This window comes from Cetorhinus maximus, chromosome 18 (genome assembly GCF_964194155.1).
Source record: "Cetorhinus maximus chromosome 18, sCetMax3.hap1.1, whole genome shotgun sequence".
Classification (NCBI taxonomy): Eukaryota; Metazoa; Chordata; class Chondrichthyes; order Lamniformes; family Cetorhinidae; genus Cetorhinus; species Cetorhinus maximus.
This window is the reverse complement of record NC_135896.1, coordinates 76,532,302-76,557,756: the sequence shown is the minus strand read 5'-3', so window position 1 is coordinate 76,557,756 and position 25,455 is coordinate 76,532,302. Positions and strand designations below refer to the sequence as shown.

The 25,455-nt window shown below is 48.2% G+C and overlaps 1 protein-coding gene across 3 annotated transcripts; it reads left to right on the top strand.

Annotated features, from left to right (window-relative positions):
• Positions 1-25,455, top strand: pcmtl (l-isoaspartyl protein carboxyl methyltransferase, like). Of its 3 annotated transcripts, none has more exons than XM_078563004.1 (9): positions 1-176; positions 1,163-1,287; positions 10,628-10,732; positions 11,631-11,662; positions 19,043-19,147; positions 19,658-19,778; positions 20,108-20,193; positions 24,138-24,307; positions 25,169-25,455. In XM_078563004.1, the coding sequence occupies exons 2-9, from the start codon at positions 1,173-1,175 to the stop codon at positions 25,176-25,178; spliced, it is 744 nt and encodes a 247-aa protein (XP_078419130.1). In that variant the 5' UTR covers positions 1-176; positions 1,163-1,172; the 3' UTR covers positions 25,179-25,455. The 3 variants fall into 3 exon arrangements, with proteins under 3 accessions (XP_078419130.1, XP_078419132.1, XP_078419131.1); XM_078563005.1 differs by having other exon boundaries at positions 166-710; XM_078563006.1 differs by lacking the exon at positions 19,043-19,147 and having other exon boundaries at positions 72-176.

Here is a 25,455-nt window from a genome sequence, read left to right as displayed (position 1 = left end):
GGGAAACACTCCGTGTGGATCGGGCAGACAGAGGGAGCGGGGAGCGGGGAGTTCTCCCTCCCGATCAGGCCCGGTGCTTTTCTCTCTCGGTGAAACCGGCGTCGCTCCGCCTCCTCCATCCGGGGCAGCAGCTACGCAGAATGATTGCGTCATCAACAGCGCGACGGGAAGAGAAAGTGAGTGTGAGACAGGTTGTGTGAGAGAGAGAGAGTGTGAGATAGAGACACTGAAAGAGGGAGAGAAAGACAAACTGAGATAAGAAATAACAGGAGTAAACTGATCAGCCATTCAATATGATCATGGCTGATCTTCCGTCTTAACTCCACTTTCCCACCCACTCCCCATTTTGCTTGATTCCCTCGGAGATCAAAAATCCGTTAATGTCAACCTTAAATTTACTCAATAATGTAGCATCCACAGCCCTTTGGAGTAGAGAATACCAAAGATTTACAACAGTCTAGAATGAAGAAATTTCTTATCTCAGTCCTAAATGATTGACCCTGTATCCTGAGACTGTTCCCCTGCCAGAGAAACACCTCTTAGTGCCTACCCTGTCAAGTCCCTTCACAACCTTGTATGTTTAAATGAGATCACCTCTCATTCTTCTAAATTCTAGAGAATATAGACCCAATTTACTCAGCCTTTCCATTTAGAACAACGCTCTCATCCCAAAGAGCAATCTAGTGAACTTTCATTGCACTCTCTGTAAGGTAAGTATATCCTTCCTTAGGTAAGGAGACTAAAATTGTACACAGTACTGCAGGTATGGTCTTGCCAAAACCCTGTAGAATTGTAGTAAGACTTCCTTACTCTTATACTCCAATTACTCTATAACAAAGGCTAACATATTATTTGCTTTACCGTTCTGCATGTTAACTTCCTGTGATTCATGTAAGGAGACATTCAGATGCTTCTAAATACCAACATTTACCAGTCAATCACCTGTAAAAAAATATTCTGCTTTTCCATTCTTTCTACCAAAGTGGATAATTTCACACTCCCCCCGTATTATATTTAATCTACCACCTTCTTGCCCACTCACTAACCGGTGCACACAATTGAGTGAGAAAGGTAGAGAGAGAATGCAATTCTGGGCATTTTGTGTGTATTTCTAGGTTGAGTGGTAGTTGGTGTTGGAGCTAATCACTGTGCTTTGGTTCAGTTTAAGGAAAATGCTGACCATGCTGAGGCTCTCGGTTGTTTTTCCAGTAGGAGTGTTGCTTGTGAGGACTATGGCGTGGACTTCCTCTGGAAACTCGCAATCACAGCTAGTTCAGAATCTTAGAAGTGAGTATCATAGGATCATAGAAAATTACAGTATGGAAGCTGGCCATTCGGCCTATTGTGTCCACGCTGGCCGACAAGTAGACATCCAACCTATTCCCATTTTCCAGCTCTTGGTCTGTCAGCCTTGTAGGTTATGGGACTTCAAGTGCATATCCAAGCAGTTTTTAAATGTTATGAGAGTTTATACTGCTGCCACCCTTTCAGGCAGTGATTTCCAGATCCCCACCACCCTCTGAATTAAAAAATTCTCCATGAATTCCCTCTACACCTCCTAATTCTTACACTAAACCTATGCCTCCGGTTATGGATCCTCAACCAAGGGGATTAGTGGCTTCCTACCCAGCCTATCTAGACCCCTCATAATATTATACTCTTTAGTTAAGTCTCCCCTCAGTCTCCTCTGTTCCAAAGAAAACAATCCTAGCCTATGCAATTTTTCCTCATAATGAAAATTCTCCAGTCCAGGGAACATTCATATCAATTATTTTTGTACCCATATCTTTCCGACTGTGCAGTGACCAGACCTGCATGCAGTACTCCAGCTGTGGCCTAACTAGTGTTTTGTACAGTTCCAACATAACCTCCCAGCTCTTGACATTCTATGCCTCAGCTAATAAAGATAATCCCATATGCCTTCTTAGCCACCTTCAGGGATCTGTGGACATGTACTCCCAGGCTCCTCTCTTCCTCTATATTTCTCAGTATCCTGCCATTTATTGTGTATTTCTTACCTTGTTAGCTGCCCCCAAATGCATTCCCTCAAACTTCTCTGGTTTGAACTTCATTTGCCACTGTTACACCCACTGAACTTGTCCATTGCTATCTTCCCACAGTCTACAGCTGTCTTCTTCATTATCAATTGCACAGTCAATTTCTTTTATCATCTGTAAAATTCTTAATCATACCTCCCTACATTCAAGTCCAAATCATTGATATATACTACAAAAAATAAAGGACCTAGAACTGAACCCCGCAGAACCCCAATGGAAACAGCCTTTCAGCCAGAGAAACACCCATTGACCATTACCCTTTGCTTCCTGCCTCTGGGCCAAATTTGGATCCAACTTGCCACTTTGCCTTGGATCCCACGGGCTTTTACTTTTGTGACCAGTCTGCCACGTGGGACCTTATCAAAAGTCTTGCTAAAATCCATATAAACTACATCAAATGCACTAGCTTCATCGACCCTCCTAGTTACCTTCTCATAAAATTCAATCCTATTAGTTAGACACGACTTTCCCTTAACAAATTTGATTAATCTGTGTCTTTCTAAATGAAAAGTTATCTCATCCCTCAATTTTTTCCAGTAACCTTCCCACCACTGAAGTTAGGCTGACTGACCTGTAATTACTCGGTTGACCTCATTCTCCCTTTTTAAATAGTACAGTATTAGCTGTCCTCTGGCGCCACACCGAAAGCCAGAGAGGATTGGAAAATGATGGTCAGAGCCTCTGTTACTTCTTCTCTTGCTTCCCGTAACAGCATATGATACATTTTGTCTAGGCTTGGGGATTTATCCCCTTTCAAAGATGTTAAATCCCTTAATACTTCCTCTCTGTTAATTTCATCTAATATTTCACACCTCCCTGATTGCAATGTCTATTTTATCTCTCTTTGGTGAAAACAGACACAAAGTACTCATTAAGAACCATATCAACATCCTCTGCCTCCACACACAGGTTACCCTTAAAGTCCCCACTAGGCCTTACTCTTTCTTTCTTTATCCTCTTGCTTTTTATGTATTTATAAAAAAATCTTTGGGTTTTCCTTGATTTTACTTGCCAATATTTGTTCATGTCCTTTCTTTTTAATTTCAGTCCTACACTTTTTATACTTGCCTAGGTTTTCTGTAGTATTGAGCCCCTGGCACCTGTCATAAGCTTCTCTTTTTCTTTGTCCTCTCCTTTAATTCACGTGAAGTCCAGAAACATCCCCTCTCTTCTTGGGCTCGTTACATACTGGCTAAAGAAAAGTTCTCATGAATGCATTTTAAGAATGCTGTGCTCTATGTGCCTTTCTCGCTAATTCTATCTCATTAATGTTCAAGTCGTTGAACTTCCCCACTGTTACTGCCCTATTGCTTTTGCACTTCTCTGAGATTTACTTACATATTTGCTCTTCTATCTCCCTCTGACTATTTAGGGGTTTGTAGTCATTCCCAATAATGTGATTTCCCCTTTTCTAATCTTCAGTTGAACTCATATGGCCCCATCTGATATCCCTTCCACCATTCATTCCTCTGCACAGTAATAAATTATTTAATCAATGTTGCGATCCCCATCCTTTTTTCTTTAGATCCCTCTCCATGTTGCCTAAAAATTCTGTAACCAGGAGTGCTGAGCTACTATTTCTGTCCTTCAAGCTATGTCTCAGTAATAGCCACCTGTGTGTTAATCTGTGCTCTCATCTCATCTGCCTTATTCCCTAGGCCTCTTGCATTGAAATATACATCACTTAGTACTGCCAAACTCCCTTGTTGTCTTTTCTAATCTTTGTTTTCACTGCCTTCCAAACATGGTTACTAAGTTTCTGTCTTCCATTTCCAAATTTTCTTCTCTCCCTTCTGAATCTACTGTCAGTTTCCCACTCCCCTGCTGAGCTAGTTTAAACCCTTCCCAACAGTACTAGCAAAACCCCTGTGAGGATATTGGTCCCGGCCCTGTTGAGGTGCAAGCTGTCTGGCTTGTACAGGCCCCACCTCCCCCAGAAGCCTTGGGAACCTAAAATTCTCCCTCCTGCACCATTTCTCCAGCAACTTATTCATCAGCCCTATCTTCCTATACTTGTACTCACAAGCTCGTGGCACCGGGAGTAATTCAGAGTTTACCTCCTTTAAAGTCCTGCTTCTTCATCTCTCTCCTAGCTCCATCAACTCCACCTTCAGGACTCATCCCTCTTTCTGCCCATGTCATTTGTGCCGATACAGACCATGATCTCTGGCTGTTCACCCTCCCCCTCAGAATATTCTGTAGCTGCTCATTGACACCAGAACCTGGCACCAGAGAGGTAACATACCATCCTCAATTCATATCTGCGGCTGTAGAAGCTCTGTCTGTTCCCCTTACTACTGAATCCCCTAACACTCTTGCTCTTACAGTCTCCTTTGCTCACCCACCCACACCCACCCATACCCACCCCCCCGGCCCTGTGCAGCTGGGCTATGGTGCTGTGGACTTGACCTTCGCTGCGCTATCTAGAGGACCCATCACTCTCACCAGTATTCAGAACTGAATATCAACTGGAGAGCGCGTTGCACTCATGGGACCCCTGCCCTGCCTACCTGGACCTCCTTGTTCTTCTAGATGTCATCCATAGCCTCTCTGCCTGTGCATTGTTAAGCTGCAGGGTGAGTACCTCTGGAAGTGTGCTATCCATGAAGCTCTGAGCCTCACAGATTCCCCTTAGTGACTCCAGCCACCGCTCGAGCTTCGAAACCCAGACCCTGAGCTGCGCTAGCTGGCAACACTTCGTGCACATGTGGTCGTCCAGGCCAGGAGAAGTGTCCAGGATTTCCCACATGGCACAGGATACCCATTCCACAGGGCTGTGGTTCCCTTTACTTTGTAAACTATTAACTAGAAACAGTTACCAGCTACTCACCAATCAAATTCTTCTTTGGTCGGGATGTCACTATAGCTGCTTTGCAGTTTTGCAGTGCTAATGTTTGGGTTCAGGACTAGTTCAATCAAGTGAAATAAAATTAGAAATATCTGGATTAAGCCAGTAGGGCAGACAAAATCTGTGGAGCAAGCAGGAGGCAATGAGTTTGTTACATAGCTTTCCTTATAACTGGGAGGTATTGCAGATAAGTGCATTTAAAAAGGAACACAGCAAGGAGAAAACACACTGGCTGTGTGCAGACACGCTGATCACAGAGTGACTGTGCACACAGACCCTGATCTCGCAAAGGGACCGAGCACACGGACCCTGATCTCCCATAGAGACAGTGCGCCTGGACCCTGATCTCTCACAGAGACCGTGCGCCTGGACCCTGATCTCTCACAGAGACCGTGCGCCTGGACCCTGATCTCTCACAGAGACCGTGCGCCTGGACCCTGATCTCTCACAGAGACTGTGCGCCTGGACCCTGATCTTACACAGAGACCGTGCGCCTGGACCCTGATCTCTCAGAGACCGTACGCCTGGACCCTGATCTCTCACAGAGACCGTGCGCCTGGACTCTGATCTCGCACAGAGACCGTGCGCCTGGACCCTGATCTCTCTCAGAGACCGTGCGCCTGGACCCTGATCTTACACAGAGACCGTGCGCCTGGACCCTGATCTTACACAGAGACCGTGCGCCTGGACCCTGATCTCACACAGAGACCGTGCGCCTGGACCCTGATCTCTCACAGAGACCGTGCGCCTGGACCCTGATCTCTCACAGAGACCATGCGCCTGGACCCTGATCTCTCTCAGAGACCGTGCGCCTGGACCCTGATCTCTCACAGACACCGTGCGCCTGGACCCTGATCTCACACAGAGACCGTGCGCCTGGACCCTGATCTCACACAGAGACCGTGCGCCTGGACCCTGATCTCACACAGAGACCGTGCGCCTGGACCCTGATCTCGCACAGAGACCGTGCGCCTGGACCCTGATCTCTCACAGAGACCGTGCGCCTGGACCCTGATCTCTCACAGAGACCGTGCGCCTGGACCCTGATCTCTCACAGAGACCGTGCGCCTGGACTCTGATCTCTCACAGAAACCGTGCGCCTGGACCCTGATCTCTCACAGAGATCGTGCGCCTGGACCCTGATCTCTCACAGAGACCGTGCGCCTGGACCCTGATCTCTCTCAGAGACCGTGCGCCTGGACCCTGATCTCTCTCAGCCCTGGACCCTGATCTCTCACAGAGACCGTGCGCCTGGACCCTGATCTCTCACAGAGACCGTGCGCCTGGACCCTGATCTCTCACAGAGACCGTGCGCCTGGACCCTGATCTCTCTCAGAGACCGTACGCCTGGACCCTGATCTCTCACAGAGACCGTGCGCCTGGACCCTGATCTTACACAGAGACCGTGCGCCTGGACCCTGATCTTACACAGAGACCGTGCGCCTGGACCCTGATCTCACACAGAGACCGTGCGCCTGGACCCTGATCTCTCACAGAGACCGTGCGCCTGGACCCTGATCTCTCACAGAGACCGTGCGCCTGGACCCTGATCTCTTACAGAGACCGTGTGCCTGGACCCTGATTTCGCACAGAGATCGTGCGCCTGGACCCTGATCTCTCACAGAGACTGTGCGCCTGGACTCTGATCTCTCACAGAGACCGTGCGCCTGGACCCTGATCTCTCACAGAGACCGTGCGCCTGGACCCTGATCTCTTACAGAGACCGTGCGCCTGGACCCTGATCTCTCACAGAGACTGTGCGCCTGGACCCTGATCTCCCACAGAGACCGTGCGCCTGGACCCTGATCTCGCACAGAGACCACTTACACAGAGTGACCACACACGCACACACCTTGATCACACACAGTGACTGCACACTCAGACCCTGATTGCACACAGAGTGACCACACACACAGACATTGATGACGCGGACCCTGATCACTCACACTGACCACATGCATAGATGCTGATCATACACACACAGGGACCACACACAGACCCTGATCACAGAGTGAACACATACACTGACCCTGATCACACAGAGTGACCACACACACAGACCCTGGTCACACAGTGATTACACACTAGACCTTGATCACACAGAGTGACCCCACACAGAGATCCTGATCTCACATACATGGATTCTAATCAAACACACTGACCACACACACAGTTCCTGAATACACACACACACAGTGACTACACAGACACTGATCATACACACAGAGTGACCACACACACACCCTGATGACAAAGAGTGACCACATACACAGACCCTGATTGTGCAGTGATCACACACACACACCATGATTGCACAGTGACCACACATACAGACATTGATTGCACAGAGTGAACACATACACTGACTCTGATCAAACAGAGTGACCACACACACAGACCCTGATCTCATACACTGACCATACACACAGACCCTGATCACACAGACTGAACACATACACTGACCCTGATCACACACAGTGACCACACACACACAGACCCTGAACTTGCGCAGTGATCGTGACCTCACACAGTAACTAGATGCACGGATTCTGATCACACATGGACCCTGATCACTCACGCTGACCACATGCACAGATGCTGATCGTACACACACAGGGATCACACACAGACCCTGATCACAAAGAGTGACCACACACACACCCTGATCACACAGAGTGACCACACACACAGACACTGATAACACACGCTGACCACAGACCCAGACCCTGATCAAACACTGACCACACACCCAGACCCTGATCGCACACAGCGACCACACACCCAGACCCTGATTGCACACAGTAACCACACACCCAGACCCTGATCGTACACAGTAACCACACACCCAGACCCTGATCGCACACAGTAACCACACACCCAGACCCTGATCGCACACAGTAACCACACACCCAGACCCTGATCGCACACAGTAACCACACACCCAGACCCTGATCGCACACAGCGACCACACACCCAGACCCTGATTGCACGCAGTAACCACACACCCAGACCCTGATCGTACACAGTAACCACACACCCAGACCCTGATCGCACACAGTAACCACACACCCAGACCCTGATCGCACACAGTAACCACACACCCAGACCCTGATCGCACACAGTAACCACACACCCAGACCCTGATCGCACACAGTAACCACACACCCAGACCCTGATCGCACACAGTAACCACACACCCAGACCCTGATCGCACACAGTAACCACACACCCAGACCCTGATCGCACACAGTGACCACAGACACAGACCCTGATCAAACACTGACCACACACCCAGACCCTGATCGCACACAGTGACCACACACCCAGACCCTGATCACACACAATGACAGACCCTGATCAAACACTGACCACACACCCAGACCCTGATCGCACACACTGATACTGATCTCACAGAGTCATCTCAGACACAGACCATGATCTCTCAGAGTGACCGTGTGCACAGACCATGATCTCGCACTGTGACCACACGCACAGATGCTGATCACACACACATCCTGATCAAGCACATTGACCATACTCACAGACCATGATCACCCACACTGGCCACATGCACAGATGCTGATCACACAAAGTGATCATTCGCACAGACCCCCATTACACACACAGATTACACACACAGATCACACACACGTGACGCTGATCATACACACACAGGGACCACACACAGACCCTGATCACAAAGAGTGACCACACACACAGGCCCTGATCTCACACACAGGCCCTGATCTCACACACAGACCACATGCATGGACTTTGATCAAACACACTGACCACATACACATGGACCCTGATCACACAGTGACCACACACACTGAACTTGATCAAACAGAGTGACCACTCACACAGACCTTGATCACACATATACTGACCACACGCACGCACACACGCACACACCCTGATCACACACACACACACACACACACACACACACACCCCCCCTGATCACACACACACACGCACACACCCTGATCACACACACACACACACACACCCTGATCACACACGCTGACCACAGACATAGACTCTTGATCTCACACACAGACCACATACATGGACTCTGATCGAACACACTGACCACAGTTCCTGAATACACACACAGAGTGACCACACACATAGACCCAGATCACACACACTGACCACACACACTGACCTTGATTGCACAGAGTGAACACATACACTGACTCTGATCAAATAGAGTGACCACACACACAGACCCTGATCTCATACACTGACCATACACACAGACCCTGATCACAGAGTGAACACATACACTGACCCTGATCACACAGAGTGACCACACACACAGACCCTGGTCACACAGTGATTACACACCAGACCTTGATCACACAGAGTGACCCCACACAGAGATCCCGATCTCACGTACATGGATTCTAATCGAACACACTGATCACACACACAGTTCCTGAATACACACACACACAGTGACTACACAGACACTGATCATACACACACAGTGACCACACACAGACCCTGATCACAAAGAGTGACCATACACACACACCCTGATCTCACGCACAGACCACACACACAGACTCCGATCACACAAAGTGACCACACACACAGAGCCTGGTGTCACACACAGACCACATACGTGGATTCTGATCGAACACACTGACCGCACACACAATTCCTGAATACACACACAGAGTGACCACACACACACACTGATCACAAAGAGTGACCACACACACGGACCCTGATCTCACACACAGACCACATACATGGACTCTGATCACATAATGACCACACACACAGACCCCGATCACACAGAGTGACCACACACACAGACCCCGATCACACAGAGTGACCACACACACAGACCCCGATCACACAGAGTGACCACACACACAGACCCCGATCACACAGAGTGACCACACACACAGACCCCGATCACACAGAGTGACCACACACACAGACCCCGATCACACAGAGTGACCACACACACAGACCCCGATCACACAGAGTGACCACACGCCCAGACCCCGATCACACAGAGTGACCACACGCCCAGACCCCGATCACACAGAGTGACCACACGCCCAGACCCTGATCACACACCGTGACCACACACACAGGCCCTCATCATACACACTGACCACACGCCCAGACCCTGATCACACACAGGCCCTCATCACACACACTGACCACATGCCAATCGTGAATCGTGGTCCCTCCTGCTGGTGGCACAGATGAATAGCCTTATCCCGAGATTGACTGATGTTTTTTGCCTGCCAACGGAAAAACAGCGTGTGTAGGCACATTAACCAGTTGTTTGTAATTTGAGAGCAAGACATCAAACTCCTTCCCATTGATCAGAACGCAGTGAGAGCCCTGTAAGTATTCCCGTAATTCCAGTCTATTTGAAGTACTTGGGACTATGGGGATACTTGGGGGCACTGTGGTAATAGAGTGACCTTACTACAGCACCAGCTGATTTCTCACCTCTGACCCTTTAGCTGCCCACGTGTTATAAAGAACAAAGAACAAAGAAAAGTACAGCGCAGAAACAGGCCCTTCGGCCCTCCAAGCCTGCGCCGATCATATTGCCCGTCAACTAAAACATTTTGCACTTCTGGGTTCCGTATCCCTCTATTCCCATCCTATTCATGTATTTGTCAAGCTGCCTCTTAAACACTTATGTTATCTTCAGTAACCCACAGTGTTTTTCTCACCTCTATAGAAAATGGTGTGATTCACTCTCCACGAGTGTTTGAGGCTATGTTGGCTACAGACCGGGCACTATACTGCAGCACTAATTCGTACATGGATTCCCCACAGCCTATTGGTGAGTGGTTTACCCAGTCAGGGTACCTGCTTCATAAAACCCAGTTGTCAGTTCTTCTGGTGTAACTGAGTTTGAGGGGTCAGGAGATCCGGGGATTGTTGGAGAGAGGGCCTGACATGTGCCTGGGCAGGATTTCAGTAGAGGGGCTGACCCAAAATATAGGCCGGGATTTTCCGGCTGGGCCAATGGCGGGCAATTTTGCGGGCACTACTGGAAAATTTAGTTGACTTTTGGCTGCCCTCCAAATTTTCCTGTCCCACCTATGATGATGCCTGCCGCTGGTGGGGCCGGACAATCGCACCATAGTATCTGTGAGATTGCTGAGAGGTGAGAGCCACTCTTCCAGTGGGCTCTCGCTTGGATACTTGTGTGTGTTAGGGTGAACAGGATTGAGTTGAGAGGAGTCCTTCCCCAGGGCTGACATTTACTGCTTTGGGTGAGATACCGGGGCAGTTACCATACATGGAAGGGCAACCCCAGCGGGAGTAAGCCTCCTCAACAGGCAACCATACGTTCCCAATGGTAATACACCCTTATCCATTAACTCGAACCTCTCCTATTCAGCTCCTGCTCTAATCAGTGTACTGTTCCTAAGTTTTGGTGCAATAATAGAATCGAAACTTACAGTCAGACTTTAAATATATATATGTGTATAAAACAATCAGACTTCAGCTCCTGTTCCTCAGGATGTGTTGTGTATATTTACAGTCTGACTGTAGTTCCTGTCCCTCAGGGTGTGTGTATGTTTACAGTCAGACTGCAGCTCTTGTTCCTTGGGGTATCTATGAAAATGCAGTCACTCTTCAAGACCTCTACCACAGGTTATGTGTTACTGCATCTACAGGAATTTATCACTTGTGTATATCTTGTAACCTTGGCTCCCTTTCTTTCTCTGTAGGTTACCAGGCGACTATTAGCGCACCCCACATGGTAAGTGGTGAGCAAACCCTTTGTGTATCTGTTTAGCTTGTACCAGATTCTACTGTGATGAGTGAAGCCCATTTGCTACCATGTTGCCCAATTAGAGGCATGTGTTATCCACAGGGAATGGTTGTATTGGGAGACAGCTCAAGATGTGGCGACAGTATGTGTGTGTGGCTCTGTGGGTTATTCTCACTGAACCAGGAAACCTGGCTTTTCTGCTCAGAGACTTTGAACTATGAATGGCTGAATGTTCAGGAATGAAGCCTCTAAATTCCTGCAAGGAACACACCAGATGGGTTCTGCTGGCTGCACAGGAGTGGAATAGCTGCAGGGAGCCCACATATTGTCCTTGGACATGGATGTAAATCCATTACAACCCTACTCAAAGTGGTGATGCAGACTTGAGCAGAATTAAGACAACACTGTAATCCTAATGATTTGGCCCCTTTGAACATGCATCAAGCAGAATTTAGCTGCTTCCTTCTGCCCACAATGTTCAGTTTGGCTGCCTGCTTTTGGTTCAATGCTGATGCATTTCATGTCATTTAGGGCTGCTGCACATCAGTAATTGGAGGCCTGACCTGTGGTAAACGGAACATGTTTGGGAGGGACAGGTGACTTTAGCCCTATGGTTCCCAAAGATCTCCACCACTGGGGGGGGTTTCCCCCACCTCATGTCTGGGTCTGCTGTAGACTCATTGATGGAGATTGATTACAGTGGTTAACCAACAACTCCATTATGTTTGTATAATGTGATTAATGGGATGATTTTTCTTCACCTAGCATTTCCTGTCTTCCAATTGTCTCAACAACCCTCCATGATATATCAGAATAATGAACAGAATACCTGACACAATTTCCTGACGGACTCCTGTGACAGGCAGCCAGTGAAGGTGTGCTTGGCTTGGATATCCCCTGAATATTTCATGGTTGGTTTTGCAGGATGAAGGAAGGTGTGCCAGGGAGATTGGCAGACACCTCAGCTAGATTAGCCATCAACTGTATATGCGGAAGTTGTTTGTCAGTGTCTCAAGAGCTCTGCAGAACAGTTGCAGAACTTGTCTGTCTGCTGCAAGGATACCTGTCACCCATAATGCAGCTTAGACACGGCACTGAGAGTGGCTATGAAGATCACCTCAGCCCTAACCTTTTTTTTTATTCTTTAATGGAATGTGGGTATCGCTGGCAAGGCCAGCATTTGTTGCTGACCCCTAATTGCTCTTGAACTGAGTTGCTTGGCCATTTCAGAGAGCAGTTAAGAGTCAACCACATTGATGTGGATCTGGAGTCGCACATAGGCTAGATCGGGTAAGGATGGCAAATTTCCTTCTCTAAAGAACATTAGTGAACCAAATAGGTTACCGAGGCTAGATTTCAATTCCAGAATTTAAAACAAATTAATTGAATTTAAATTTCATCCACTGCCATGTTGGGATTTGAACCCACAGGGTCCCTGAATTACCAGTCTAGTGACATTACCACTGTGCCACCTTTTCCCCTCATGTGGACTTCTGCCCTGTGAGGAGGCTGCCTTAGTGGGAAGAAGCCACTTGATGTAGCACAACAACCACTTGACCAGCAGGAGCAGAGAGTTGCACTGCTCTGTCAGGTAGCCCAGATACCATGATATGTCTGTATTGGATGAACTGTCGTCGACTTTCCTTCCTTCTCTGGTTCACATCAACACCCCTTTGAGTAAGCACAAGACATTTATGCTGGATAATATGAGATTTTATTGACATACAATATAGGTGATCAACCTGTACAATAAAAGAAAATCGTTTTGGGTCTCTTTCCCCAGTTCTCGAACATGTTGGGAAAACCCACCCTTCTTTTACACCTCACTTTGTCTATTTCAAAGGTAGATTTCACAGACAAGACCACTTGATCTACCTATTCTTGGATCCTTTCCAGAACGATTTACTGACAACATATTTACCTAAACACCTGCTCTACACCATGTTTAATTGAAACTGCTGCCTATGTTTATACCACTAGTGAATAAAGTTAGACCTCAGTCACTCAGGGTTGATGTTGCTCCATGTTTTGGTGTCTTTTGGTGCTGTAGCTGTGTTTTAGTGAGGCTTCACTGATACTATGCTTTCTTGGCTTACCTAACCTTGATGAGGCTTTGCTTCCCTTCGGCAGACTTTAGATAGTCAGTATGGTTTAACTTCAAACCTTTTTATTAAGAACTACTTACAAAGGCCTCAAAGTAAACACATGGTAATCAGGGGACAGACAGTTCTGCTCCTAGCTGTCTTGGAGCTTCTTGGTCATCTGATTACTGATGTCACAGTTACATCATTATTATTATCATGGTCTTATTAACATATTCATTAACCCATTACTCAACATCTCCCCCAAATATAATCTCAAACTGTTACATTCTTTTGTTTACATTTTCCAACTTTTGTAAACCTGCTGTACTGTTACAGATTTTATCCAACTCCTACTCTTCCCCCCCTCCAAGTCACTATCACAAAGGACTTTGATCTCCAACAGTGTTCTCAGCAATCTTGGAGGACATTGTGAATATATGCAGTTGCTCATCTTTTCCCTGGAAATCAAACACTTAGGCGGAGTGGGATAGCAGCTTTCCATGACTGCTGGTAACTTGACTGTGATCTCTGCGACGTCTGAACTGTAAAGATTGTGAAACCTTTTCAATGTAAGACTGATGCAAGAGAGAAGACTTCAGGACATGGACAATCCACTCGCTTGAATAGGAAGAAGATAAGTTAACATTTTCCCTGGAATCTTCTGCTCCCTCTTTGCACACTGGAGAAAGGCCTGAGAAGATGAAGCATCAGCTTGATGAAGAAGTTCACAGCTGTGTCACTCACTGCTGCATGGTGGACAAAAAAAAAAATTCAGTCTCAGAGATTTGAATAAACCAGGAAGGCGAGCAGAACAATGATGAAATCCTCTTTACAATGCAGGATATGAAGAAAATATGGCTTCCCTATTTTACTTAGGATACCATGTGCACTTTCTGTAATAATATTGCCACGTTTGCTTCAGCACGAGATTGCTCTGCTGTAGGCAATGGGATGATGGTGTCAGCATAAGATGGTAAGATTGCACCACCTTCAACAATGGAATGAATCTTCAGAACTGGATATAGATGAAATTCCTATATAGAACTCTTTAGCTGTAGAAGCTCTGTAGTCTTGGCCTCTATTTTTGCACTGAAGGACATTTAAGTATAAGGATCAGTTGCCGATGAGATTGAAGCGTGGGTGTCAGTTTACTTTCACACAAACTAGTAGGCTCTGCATTTTCTGTAGCTGTTTGATACAATTTGGAATCAAGCATTTCGTTCTCCCTGGACAGCTCACTGTGGTCAGCCAGCGATATACAATGCATTTCATTGGTGGGTTTAGTGGGACAATTAAAGCCAATTTGGAAGCCAGTCCAGTCTGTCTGATAAAACAGAGACAGAGAGTGCTGATGTTGAGTTTAAATTCCATTCTATAGCCTTGAACTTCCAATTGCACAGATCAGAACTGTTTATTGGCTTCTTTGATCTCTCCTAGGAAATCATCTGGTTGGAAAGGCATATCTCCTATTTCTTGGACATAAAACTGGATGAGGATATGCTCTAATTTTCATCCCCTGAAAGTTGTTCTTGATTTACAAAATTGTTTAAAATGATCAGTCCTGCCACAGAAAGTGCATTCAGCTCCCCCTGCTGGGCAGTTCTTCATGGCATCGTTCATTCACGCCACATCTTGAGCACCTGACTGTTGATGGAAGAGTTCGCCCTGCCCTCTTGTTGATTTTGACAGGCTTTCTCGTGGGCTTTTTGATGGGCGGAGCCCTCGATCTTGGGCCTATGAATTGGACCAACCCCTCCTGAGCCTTGACATTGCCTCGAATTAACCCCAATCTTGGTGTCTGACCTCAGCCTGTCTGGCGATCTGCTCCGCCTTCTCTAGGGTCAGTTCCTCTTTTGATTGTAACAAGTCGGACAACATATCGTTGATGACACCAGCTACAACAGTCTCTAATCAAGTTTTGTATTCAAGCTCTGTAACCACAAGCACCTGCTAACCGAAATAGATAATGAATGAAGGAATTGATGGACTCCCCTGGCTTTTGGGTTCTCAGATTCAATTTTGCTCTTTTTATTCCAAAATTCTTTTTGTGGCTGAGGTATTTCTCAAAGGCCATACACCTCTTCGTATGATGTCGAGTTTTCCTAAAAACCTTATCGCATGAGAAGATCATAAGCTATGGCTCCTACAGTATTTAAAAGTGCACAGACCTGGCATTTCTGAGGCTTTCCCTGCAACCCCAAATCTGTTCGGTACCTTTCAAACTGTATTTTCAGCTGTCATCTTTGTCCTTGCTGTGGCCCTTTGATGTGTTAGAAAGGCTGTGGAAAGGGTAGTGGCTTAGTACAGAGTAAAACTCCTAAACTGTCCCATCAAACTTTCCCCACGGCCGATAGAGAGTAAATTTCACTCTGCACTGGCCCATAAAAACACTCTCAGGGCAAGTACAGTATGCGTTAGTGTGGTAATCTGAGGTGCAAGACACCTTTAAGAGAATGTGGGCATATTGACCACATGATTGCATTATCCAATTGCAGTATAGCACAGGCAACAATGTTAATCAGTAGTTTAGAATAGGGTCTGGTTGGAGAAGCACACGTGTTAGTGCTCTGTTACTTGTGTTAATAAACAGCTTGTGCTTCATCTTATATCGGCTTCTGCGTCTGCAGTATATTGTTTACCAACTCACTGACCAGTAGATAGGCGTGCAACCGTGTTCACTGAGCAAAGCGACCCAACAGAAGGAACATAACTGTTAGATACAGCGTACAGTTCCCTCGACAGTATCCCAACAAATACTCCCAAGGTAGATATAATGTGGGTTAGATACACAATAAAGCTCAGTCTACACTGAGCCATTAAAACACTCAGGTACAGGATGGGTGAGATATTAATAAAGTTCCCTTTACACTGTGCTAATTTGACGAACTCCCAATGCTGTCCCAGTTTATTCTTTGAGTGCCAGTCCTGTGGCCTCTCTTGTGAGACATTAGGGTAATGTTGATTGACAGCCTTGCAGTCAGGGTCCCCAGGATGACAAGATAGTGTTGAATAACAGCCTTGCAGCCAGAGTCCCTGATGTGACAGAATAATGCTGAATACTCTAATACTCAGACACTGAGTTAGAAAAAGAGAGTTAGTGAGAATGACCTGTGCTGGCTGCCTGTGTGCAGCTGCAGCTGCCTCTCCACACCAACCACACATCCCCTCCCCCACAACCCCACTCCAGTCATTGATTCTGGAACTGTAGGGACACATCATAATACAGTAAAACAATCAAGTCAGAGGGAGTACAGCTGCATTAAGTTTCAAGGGAGTAAGGCAAGGCTGGATGGCCTCTACTTTAATGCCAGGAGTATTACAGGTAAAACGGATGAGTTGAGGGTGAGGATTGACATGTGGAATTGTGATATAGTAGCCATCACTGAGATGTGGTTGAGGGAGGGGCAGGATTGGCAGCTCAATATTCTGGGATACAGAATCTTCAGGCGAGACAGGGGAGGGGGTAAAAGAGGAGGAGGCATTGCATTATTAGTTAAGGAGTCAGTTACTGCAGTAAGGAGAGATGATATCTTGGAGGGGGCATCGAATGAAGCTTTGTGGGTTGAGTTTAGGAATAAAAAAGGGGCAGCCACATTGTTAGGTGTTTATTATAGACCCCCAGATAGTCAGCAGGAAATTGAGGAGCAAGTATGTGCACAATTTGCAGAGGTGTGTAAAAACAATAACAATAGGGTAATCGTATTAGGTGATTTCAATTGTCCCAACATTAATTGGGATAAACATAGTGTTAAGGGCTTGGATGGAGTGGATTTCTTGAAATGTGTACAGGAGAACTTTTTAGGTCAATATGTAGAGGGTCCAACAAGGGATGGCGCTGTGTTGGACCTAATTCTGGGGAATGAAGCTGGACAGGTGGCTGAGGTGGTGGTGGGGGAGCATTTTAGTGATAGCGACCACAACATGGTACAGTTTAAGTTTGTTATGGACAAAGAAACAGACAAGTTGCAAAAAAATGTTTTGGATTGGGGGAGAGTGGATTTTAGTAAAATATGGCAAGATCTGGCCGAGGTAGACGGAACAGTTACTTGTGGGGAAATCTACAGAGGAGCAGTGGGGGGCGTTCAAAAAGGAAATGGGGAGGGTACAGGCTCAACATGTTCCGTCCAGAGTGTTAGGAAGGAGTAACAAGCCCAGAGAACCATGGATGACCAGAGATATCCAGGTTACGATGAGAAGGAAAAGAGAGGCTTTTAGCAGATACAAGGGAAGCAAATCAGCGGAGACATTAGTGGAGTACAGAAAGTGCAGGGTGGAGCTTAAGAAAGCAGTTAGGAGAGCAAAGAGGGGATATGAGAAAGCTCTGGCTGGTAAAAGTAGGGAAAATCCCAAGATATTCTATAAGTATATCAATGGGAAGAGGATAACCAGGGAAAGAGTAGGGCCCATAAGGGACCAAGGGGGCAGTCGATGGGTGGAGCCAGAGGACATCGCTAGAGTGTTGAATGAATACTTCACATCCGTCTTCACCCAAGAGAATGAGGATGAAGGTATCGAACTCGGGGAGAGAGACTGCGAGGTTCTTAAGCAAATTGATATAGGGGGTGACAAGATATTGGAGGTGTTGGTAGGCTTAAAAGTGGACAAATCTCCAGGTCCAGATGATTTGTGTCCCAGACTGCTGAGGGAGGCAAGGGAGGAGATCGCAGAGGCTCTGACCCATTATAGGACACATTATAGGAAGGATGTAATTGCACTGGAGGGTGTGCAGAGGAGATTCACCAGGATGTTGCCTGGGATGAAACATTTAAGTTATGAAGAGAGGTTGGATAGACTTGGGGTTGTTTTCGTTGGAGCAGAGAAGACTGAGGGGCAACCTGATCGAGGTGTACAAGATAATGAGGGGCATGGACAAGGTAGATAGGGAGCAGCTGTTCCCCTTAGTTGAAGGGGACCCAAATGGACATAAGTTCAAGGTGAGGAGCAGGAGGTTTAGGGGGGATGTAAGGAAAATCTTTTTTACCCGGAGGGTGGTGACGGTCTGGAATGCACTGCCTGGGAGGGTGGTGGAGGCGGGTTGCCTCACATCCTTTAAAAAGTACCTGGATGAGCACTTGGCACATCATAACATTCAAGGCTATGGGCCAAGTGCTGGTAAATGAGATTGGGTAGGTAGGTCAGGTGTTTCTCACATGTCGGTGCAGACTTGATGGACCTCTTCTGCACTGTGTGATTCTGTATTACTGTGCCTTTCCCAGCGCAGCCCAGCTCTGTCTCTTTGTATAAGTTTTGTTGCTGAATTTGCTGCGTTTCTCTCTGTTTCCAGCATGCACATGCACTGGAATGTCTGAATAATCATCTACATGAAGGGGCTCGTGCTATGGATGTGGGATCAGGAAGTGGCTACCTGACTGCCTGCATGGCCAGAATGGTGAGTGAAAGTTGCTGGTCACCTAGACAATGGCTATCATTGGTCAGAGGAAACACCAGTGTAGTTTGGCCTTCCTCTGGTGGAACTCTGTGGAATTGTGGCCCTTGCTGCCATGCAGCTTCTGTATCTGGTCTGGGCTCAGTGCTTTGAAGAGAGTTGCAGCTAGCCTCAGTTCCCCAGGGTGAGGGAGGGACACCTCTTCCTTGTGACCCATCTATGGTCAAGCAGCCTCACCACCTTCAGAGACTCGACCCTGACCTGAGGAAGGGACAGCTGAGTAAGTGTGCCCATTATTCCTTTGGATCTGCCCCTCAGATACAGGCCGCGGGATGGGTGGGGTGGGGGGCGGGGGCGGTGGTCAGCATTGATCCAGCAGCTGCTGGAATCTTTATCTGGTAGGCAGTAAGACTGTGTGAGACGAATCGATTTTATGTGGTGCTGTACGACTGGATTGTAGAGGTTAGGGGTTTATGTTTACCACTGGACATCCCTCCTGCTCTCTGTTCACAGGTGGGTCCAACAGGGACGGTGGTCGGAATCGATCACATCCCGGAATTGGTGGAACAATCTGTTCACAATGTGCAGTCGGACAATTCTACACTGCTCAGCTCGGACCGGCTCACACTGATTGGTATGTGATGGGGGAAGGAATGGTGTGTTGGGGAGGGCCAGAGAGGCCAGTGTTATTGTGTTGGGGAGGGTGGAGAATGCCGGGAAAGGGGGGGCGCATACATAGGACACATGACAAGGTCATTGCGAGAAGAATGGGGGAAGGTTTGGGGGAGAGGAGAGAAGTCGCAGGAATGTGGAGGGGGCAAGGAGGCAGTGAAGGGCAGTGCCTCGTTGACTAGATCCACTTGGAGAAGGGCACTGGAGCTGATGCAGCTGTTGTGAAACGGGAGAGGACTAAATCATGGAGCAAGTTGCAATATTCACTCCTCACGAACCTTTCTCTTTCAGTGGGAGATGGCCGGCGTGGGTACCCAGATGGAGCGCCCTATGATGCCATTCACGTGGGTGCGGCTGCAGTTGTAGTTCCTCAGGACGTAAGCAAGTCTCTGTTTCTGGAATCTTCTAAACCTTGTGTTAGAAATGTTCTATGACTGTACAGAGGTAGCAAGGAGAATTTAACTGTATCAACCTCACAACGCTTGTTAACAGAAAGTGTTTTGACTCCAGTGGAGAATTTAGTAAAGACACAAAACATATTGGGATACTGAGAAGGCCAACAGAGGAAGTTGTAACTTATATAACATAGCGTTCTATGTTTGGAGTAATTCGCGTGTTAAAAGTATTCTTTTTTTTTGAGATGTCAGCCATGGCTCTGTGGTCAGCACTCTCGTTCCCCCAAGGCAGAAGGTTGTGGGTTCAAGTCTCACTCCAGAGACTGAGCACAAAACCTTGACTGACACTCCAGTGCCAGTACTGAGGGAATCCTGCACTCAGATGGGACATTGAATCGAGGCCCGGCTTTCCTCTTTATCAGATGTCCTCTCATTGATATAAATGATCCCATGGCACTATTGGAGGAAGAGCAGGGCAGAAGCACTGAGGGGAGCAAGGGCATGGAGTGTACTCTGGTTGGGAGACACCAATGTTCTTCTCGGTAGCACCATCACTGAAGAAGAGAAAAATCTATTTGACCCATCCTCATCAATCTACCTGTAGCAGATGCATCTGACAATGACAGTATTGATGGAGTGACCACTGCACAGTCCTTTTGGAGACCAAGTTCAGCCTTCACCCTGATGACACCCTCCATTGTGTTGTGTGGTACTACCAGAACATATCTAGCTGTTCAAAACTGAGGCGCTGTGGGTCATCATCAGCAATAGAATTTTATTCTTCCACAACCTCATAGCCTGGCATTTCCCTCACTCTACCATTATCATTAAGTCAAGAGATCAACCCTGGTTCAATGAGGAGTGCAGGACAGCATGCCAGGAGTAGCACCAGGCATACCTAAAAATAAGGTGGCAACCCGGTGAAGTTATAACACAGGACTACGTGCATGCTAAACAGCAGAAGCAGCATGCAATAGAAAGAACACAAGCTGTTCCAGATCGGGTACTATACTGGTATCTATGCAACAAAGTGAGGAATTGCCTGGGAATGTCCTATCCACAATGAGCAGAACAAATCCAATCCGGCCAGTTACTGCCACATCAGCCTTCTCTCAATCAACAGTGTGATGGAAGGTGTTGTCAACAGTGCTATCAAACAGTGCTTACACAGCAGTAAGCTGTTCAATGATGATAACTTTGGGTCCTGCCAGGGCCATTTGGCTCTTTACCTCATTACAGCTTTGGTCTAAATATGGACAAAAGAGCTGAATTCCAGAAGTGAGCTGTGAGTGACTGTCCTTGACATTAAGTCAACAGTTGACCGAGTGTGGCATCAAGGAACCCTAGCAAAAAAGAAGTCATTAAGAATCAGGGGAAGATCTCTCCAGTGGTTGGAGTCACACCTAGGACAAAGGAAGATGGTTTTGAATGTTCAGAGACAATCATCTCAGTCTCAAGACATCACTGCAGGAGTTCCTCAAGGTAGTGTCCTTGGCCTAACTATCTTCAACTGCTTCATTAATGACCTTCCTTCCATCATAAGGTCAGAAATGGGGATGTTCGTTGATGATTGCTCAGTACTATTTACAACTGCTCAGATATTGAAGCAGTCAGTGGCCATGTGCAGCAAGATCTGGATAACACTCAGGCTTGGGCTGATAAAAGGCAAATAACATTCATGCCACACAAGTGCCAGTCAATGACCATCTCCAACAAGAGTCAGGATTGTGATGGAATACCTTCCAGTGGCCTGGGTGAGTGCAGCTTCCAACAACAATGAAGAAGCACGACACCATTCAGGACAAAATAACCTGCTTGGTTGGCTATTTCATTGCTGTTTGTGGAACCTTGCTGTACACAATTTGGCTGCTGCATTTCCTACATTGACTATACTTCAGGGGTACTTCATTGGCAGTAATGTGTAGTGCTGTTGATATCCTGATGTGGTGAAAGGCATTATATAAAAGAATCCTTTATTAATTTATAGCAGCTTCCATTTCTAGTGTACCTGAGAACAGGTTCCTGCCAATGGGGGAAGCGAGGAGTGATGGTGACAGTGGGGTTTTGAGGAGACTCATGAAGGTGGAAGAAGAGAATGAACTGGAGAGTGGGGTTGAGGGAAGGGTGTCCTGGAGAGTGGGGTCAAATGGGATTTAGGGAGGGGGAGGACGAGTGTCCCAAAGAGCAGGGTTTGGGTGGGTGGGCGATTGTCTCGGAGAGAAGGGTTGGTGGGTGGATTATCCCAGAGAATGGGGTTGGGGTGGTGCGGCCCAGAGAGTGGGGTTGAGGGTGCCCCCCCCCCCCAGAGAGTGGGGTTGGGGTGCTGTGTTCTGGAGAGTGGGGTTGGGTGGTGCAGCCCAGAGAGTGGGGTTGGGGTGGTGCGGCCCAGAGAGTGGGTTTGGGGTGGTGCGGCCCAGAGAGTGGGTTTGGGGTGGTGAGGCCCAGAGAGTGGGGTTGGGGTGGTGCGGCCCAGGGAGTGGGGTTGGGGTGGTGCGGCCCAGAGAGTGGGGTTGAGGGGCTGTGGGCTTACTGACGAGTGGGGCTGGGGAGTGGGATGTGTGTCCCGGAGAATGGGGTTGGTTGGTTGTGGGGGGCGAGATACTGGAAAGCAGGGTGCGGGGAGGGCGGTGGTGTGCCCTGGAGAGCAGGGTTGGGGGGTGGGTGTGTCCTGGAGAGCAGAATTGTTTGGTTGGGGGTGGGGGGTGGTTGGGATGGGTGTGTCCTGAAGAGCGGAGTTCATTGGTTGCAGGGGGTCTGGACAACAGGGTGGTGTATCCCGGAGGGCAGAGTTGGAGGGCGGGAGAGTTTGGGGGTGTGTCCTGGAGAATGGGGCTGGTGGGGGGTGTCGCAGAGAGTGTGGTTGAGAGAGGGTCTCCCCAGAAAGCAGGGCTGGGGGTGTCTTGTCCCGGAGAGCGGGTTGCGTGGTTGGGGGGAGGGGGCAGGGTTCTGTATCTCAGAGAACGGGGTTGGGTGGGGGGGGCGGTGGGGGAGGGGGGTGGTGGTGGGGGAGTGGGGGGCAGGGTTGTGCATCTCAGAGAGCGGGGTTCGGTGGGGGGCGGTGGAGGAGTGGGGGCCAGGGTTGTGCATCTCAGAGAGCGGGGTTCGGTGTGGGGGAGTGGGGGGCAGGGTTGTGCATCTCAGAGAGCGGGGTTGGGCGGTGGGGGAGGGGGGTGAGTGGGGGGCAGGGTTGTGCATCTCAGAGCGGGGTTGGGTGGGGGGGCGGTGGGGGATGGTGGGGCGGTGGGGGAGTGGGGGGCAGGGTTGTGCATCTCAGAGAGCGGGGTTGGGTGTGGGGGAAGGCGCTGTCAGGATCACCAGCTGATCCGGTCTAATGTGGGCAAAGGCGAAGTGATGGGATCTGGTACAGGCACTGTGACTCTGTACTCGTTCTGTTTAACCCCTCAGTCTGATACAGGCACTGTGACTCTACTCATTCTAGTACAGGCACTGTGACTCTGTACTCGTTCTGTTTAACCCCTCAGTCTGATACAGGCACTGTGACTCTGTACTCATTCTAGTACAGGCACTGTGACTCTGTACTCGTTCTGTTTAACCCCTCAATCTGATACAGCCACTATGACTCTGTACTCTATCTAGTACGGGCACTGTGATTTTTGTACTTGTTCTGTTTACCCCTCAGTCTGGTACAGGCACTGTGATTTTTGTACTTGTTCTGTTTACCCCTCAGTCTGGTACGGGCACTGTGATTTTTGTACTTGTTCTGTTTACCCCTCAGTCTGGTACGGGCACTGTGATTTTTGTACTTGTTCTGTTTACCCCTCAGTCTGGTACGGGCACTGTGATTTTTGTACTTGTTCTGTTTACCCCTCAGTCTGGTACGGGCACTGTGATTTTGTGCTTGTTATGTTTACTCCTCAAGCTGGTATGGGCACTGTGACTCTGTACTCGTTTTATTTGTCCCTCAGTTGTTGCATCAGCTGAAGCCTGGTGGTCGTATGGTTGTGCCAGTTGGTGAGAACGGAAGAAGCCAGTCATTGCAGCAGTTTGACAAGATGTCGGATGGAACCATCACCCGCACAACACTGATGGGAGTGATATATGTCCCCTTAACTGACCGGGAGAGGCAGTTAAGAGGGTGCGTTTGTGCAGAGTGGGATGTGTGTGTACTGGAGGGAGGGCGGAACATGTGTGCTTTGGGGGAGTGGTGGGATTGTGTGCGTTTGGGGATTGGGTGACTAACCATCTGTATATTACAGATTGTCCCATATTTTTAATATTTGTCCCATACAAAGTCTCCTCAGGATGCCATTTGTCCTGTATTCTGTAACCACTCCAGACCAGAACTCTGGAATCTGGAAACACCAGTTGGCCAGGAGAATTATCAGCCACCCCCAATTCTCGTGTGCACCACTTGTGATGCTGCAACAGCCCTGGATGCACTGAATCAATGCAGCTTCTCCTGCCTGCCTGTTGTATGGGGAGAGGGGCTAATTACTCTGTGTCAGGGAAAGAGAGGGGGCTAATTAATGTGTATGTTTGGGGGAAGAAGGGGCTAATTATTGTGTGTGATGGGCGGAGAGGGAGAGGGGGCTAATTATTGTGTGTGCGTGTGTGTGGATTGTGAACCGATGGGGATAGGCAGGTAAGTGAGGGGGTGGGGGATTGCTTGCTGGCTGGGTCAGTCAGCCTTTGGGGGATGGTTGGGTGGGTCATTGGGGGAGTTGAGGGTCGGGGGGTGGTCGTGTGAGTTGTGAGCTGGTGGGGGAAGGGAGGGGCGGTACTGATTGGGCGACTCAGTGAGCTGGTGGGGAGGGCAGGGTAGTGGGGATTGGGCCAGCCTGTGAGCTGGCAGGGTTGGGTGGGTCAGTGAGCCAGTGGGGGGGCATGGAGAGGTTGGGTCAGTGAATCAGCGCGGAGTGGGGGGGGAAGCGATTGGGGGGTTGGGTAGTTGAAGGACGAACCCCATGCTCACACTGTTTCTGTCACATTACAGGAGTGACCTTTGAAGAAACTGAAGCAGATTCTTGCCAACACTGACCTGAAGAGAGCTGGCCTTATGCAATGGACCCATGTTGTGTTTAGATGTCAACACTACTCACACTATGTAACCACCAAAGCTTGGCCTTGGGTTTGGACTGTGAATGGGAGGAGGTGAGATTTTCGGCTGGATGTTGGTGAACAAGTTTTAATGGGGTTGGCCAGTATCTCTTGGTGTGAATGTAGAACATACCAGTGTCTCAGTGCTGTGATCATGAAATCTGCAATAAAACATTGCTCAACTCA

Bases quoted from the DNA above. Each gene is read 5' to 3' on its own strand.
- pcmtl (XM_078563004.1), top strand. From the start codon at position 1,173: ATGCTGACCATGCTGAGGCTCTCGGTTGTTTTTCCAGTAGGAGTGTTG. The intron at 1,288-10,627 runs GTGAGTATCATA...TCACCTCTATAG, and splicing joins GCTAGTTCAGAATCTTAGAA to AAAATGGTGTGATTCACTCT. The intron at 11,663-19,042 runs GTAAGTGGTGAG...CTCTGTTTCCAG, and splicing joins CTATTAGCGCACCCCACATG to CATGCACATGCACTGGAATG.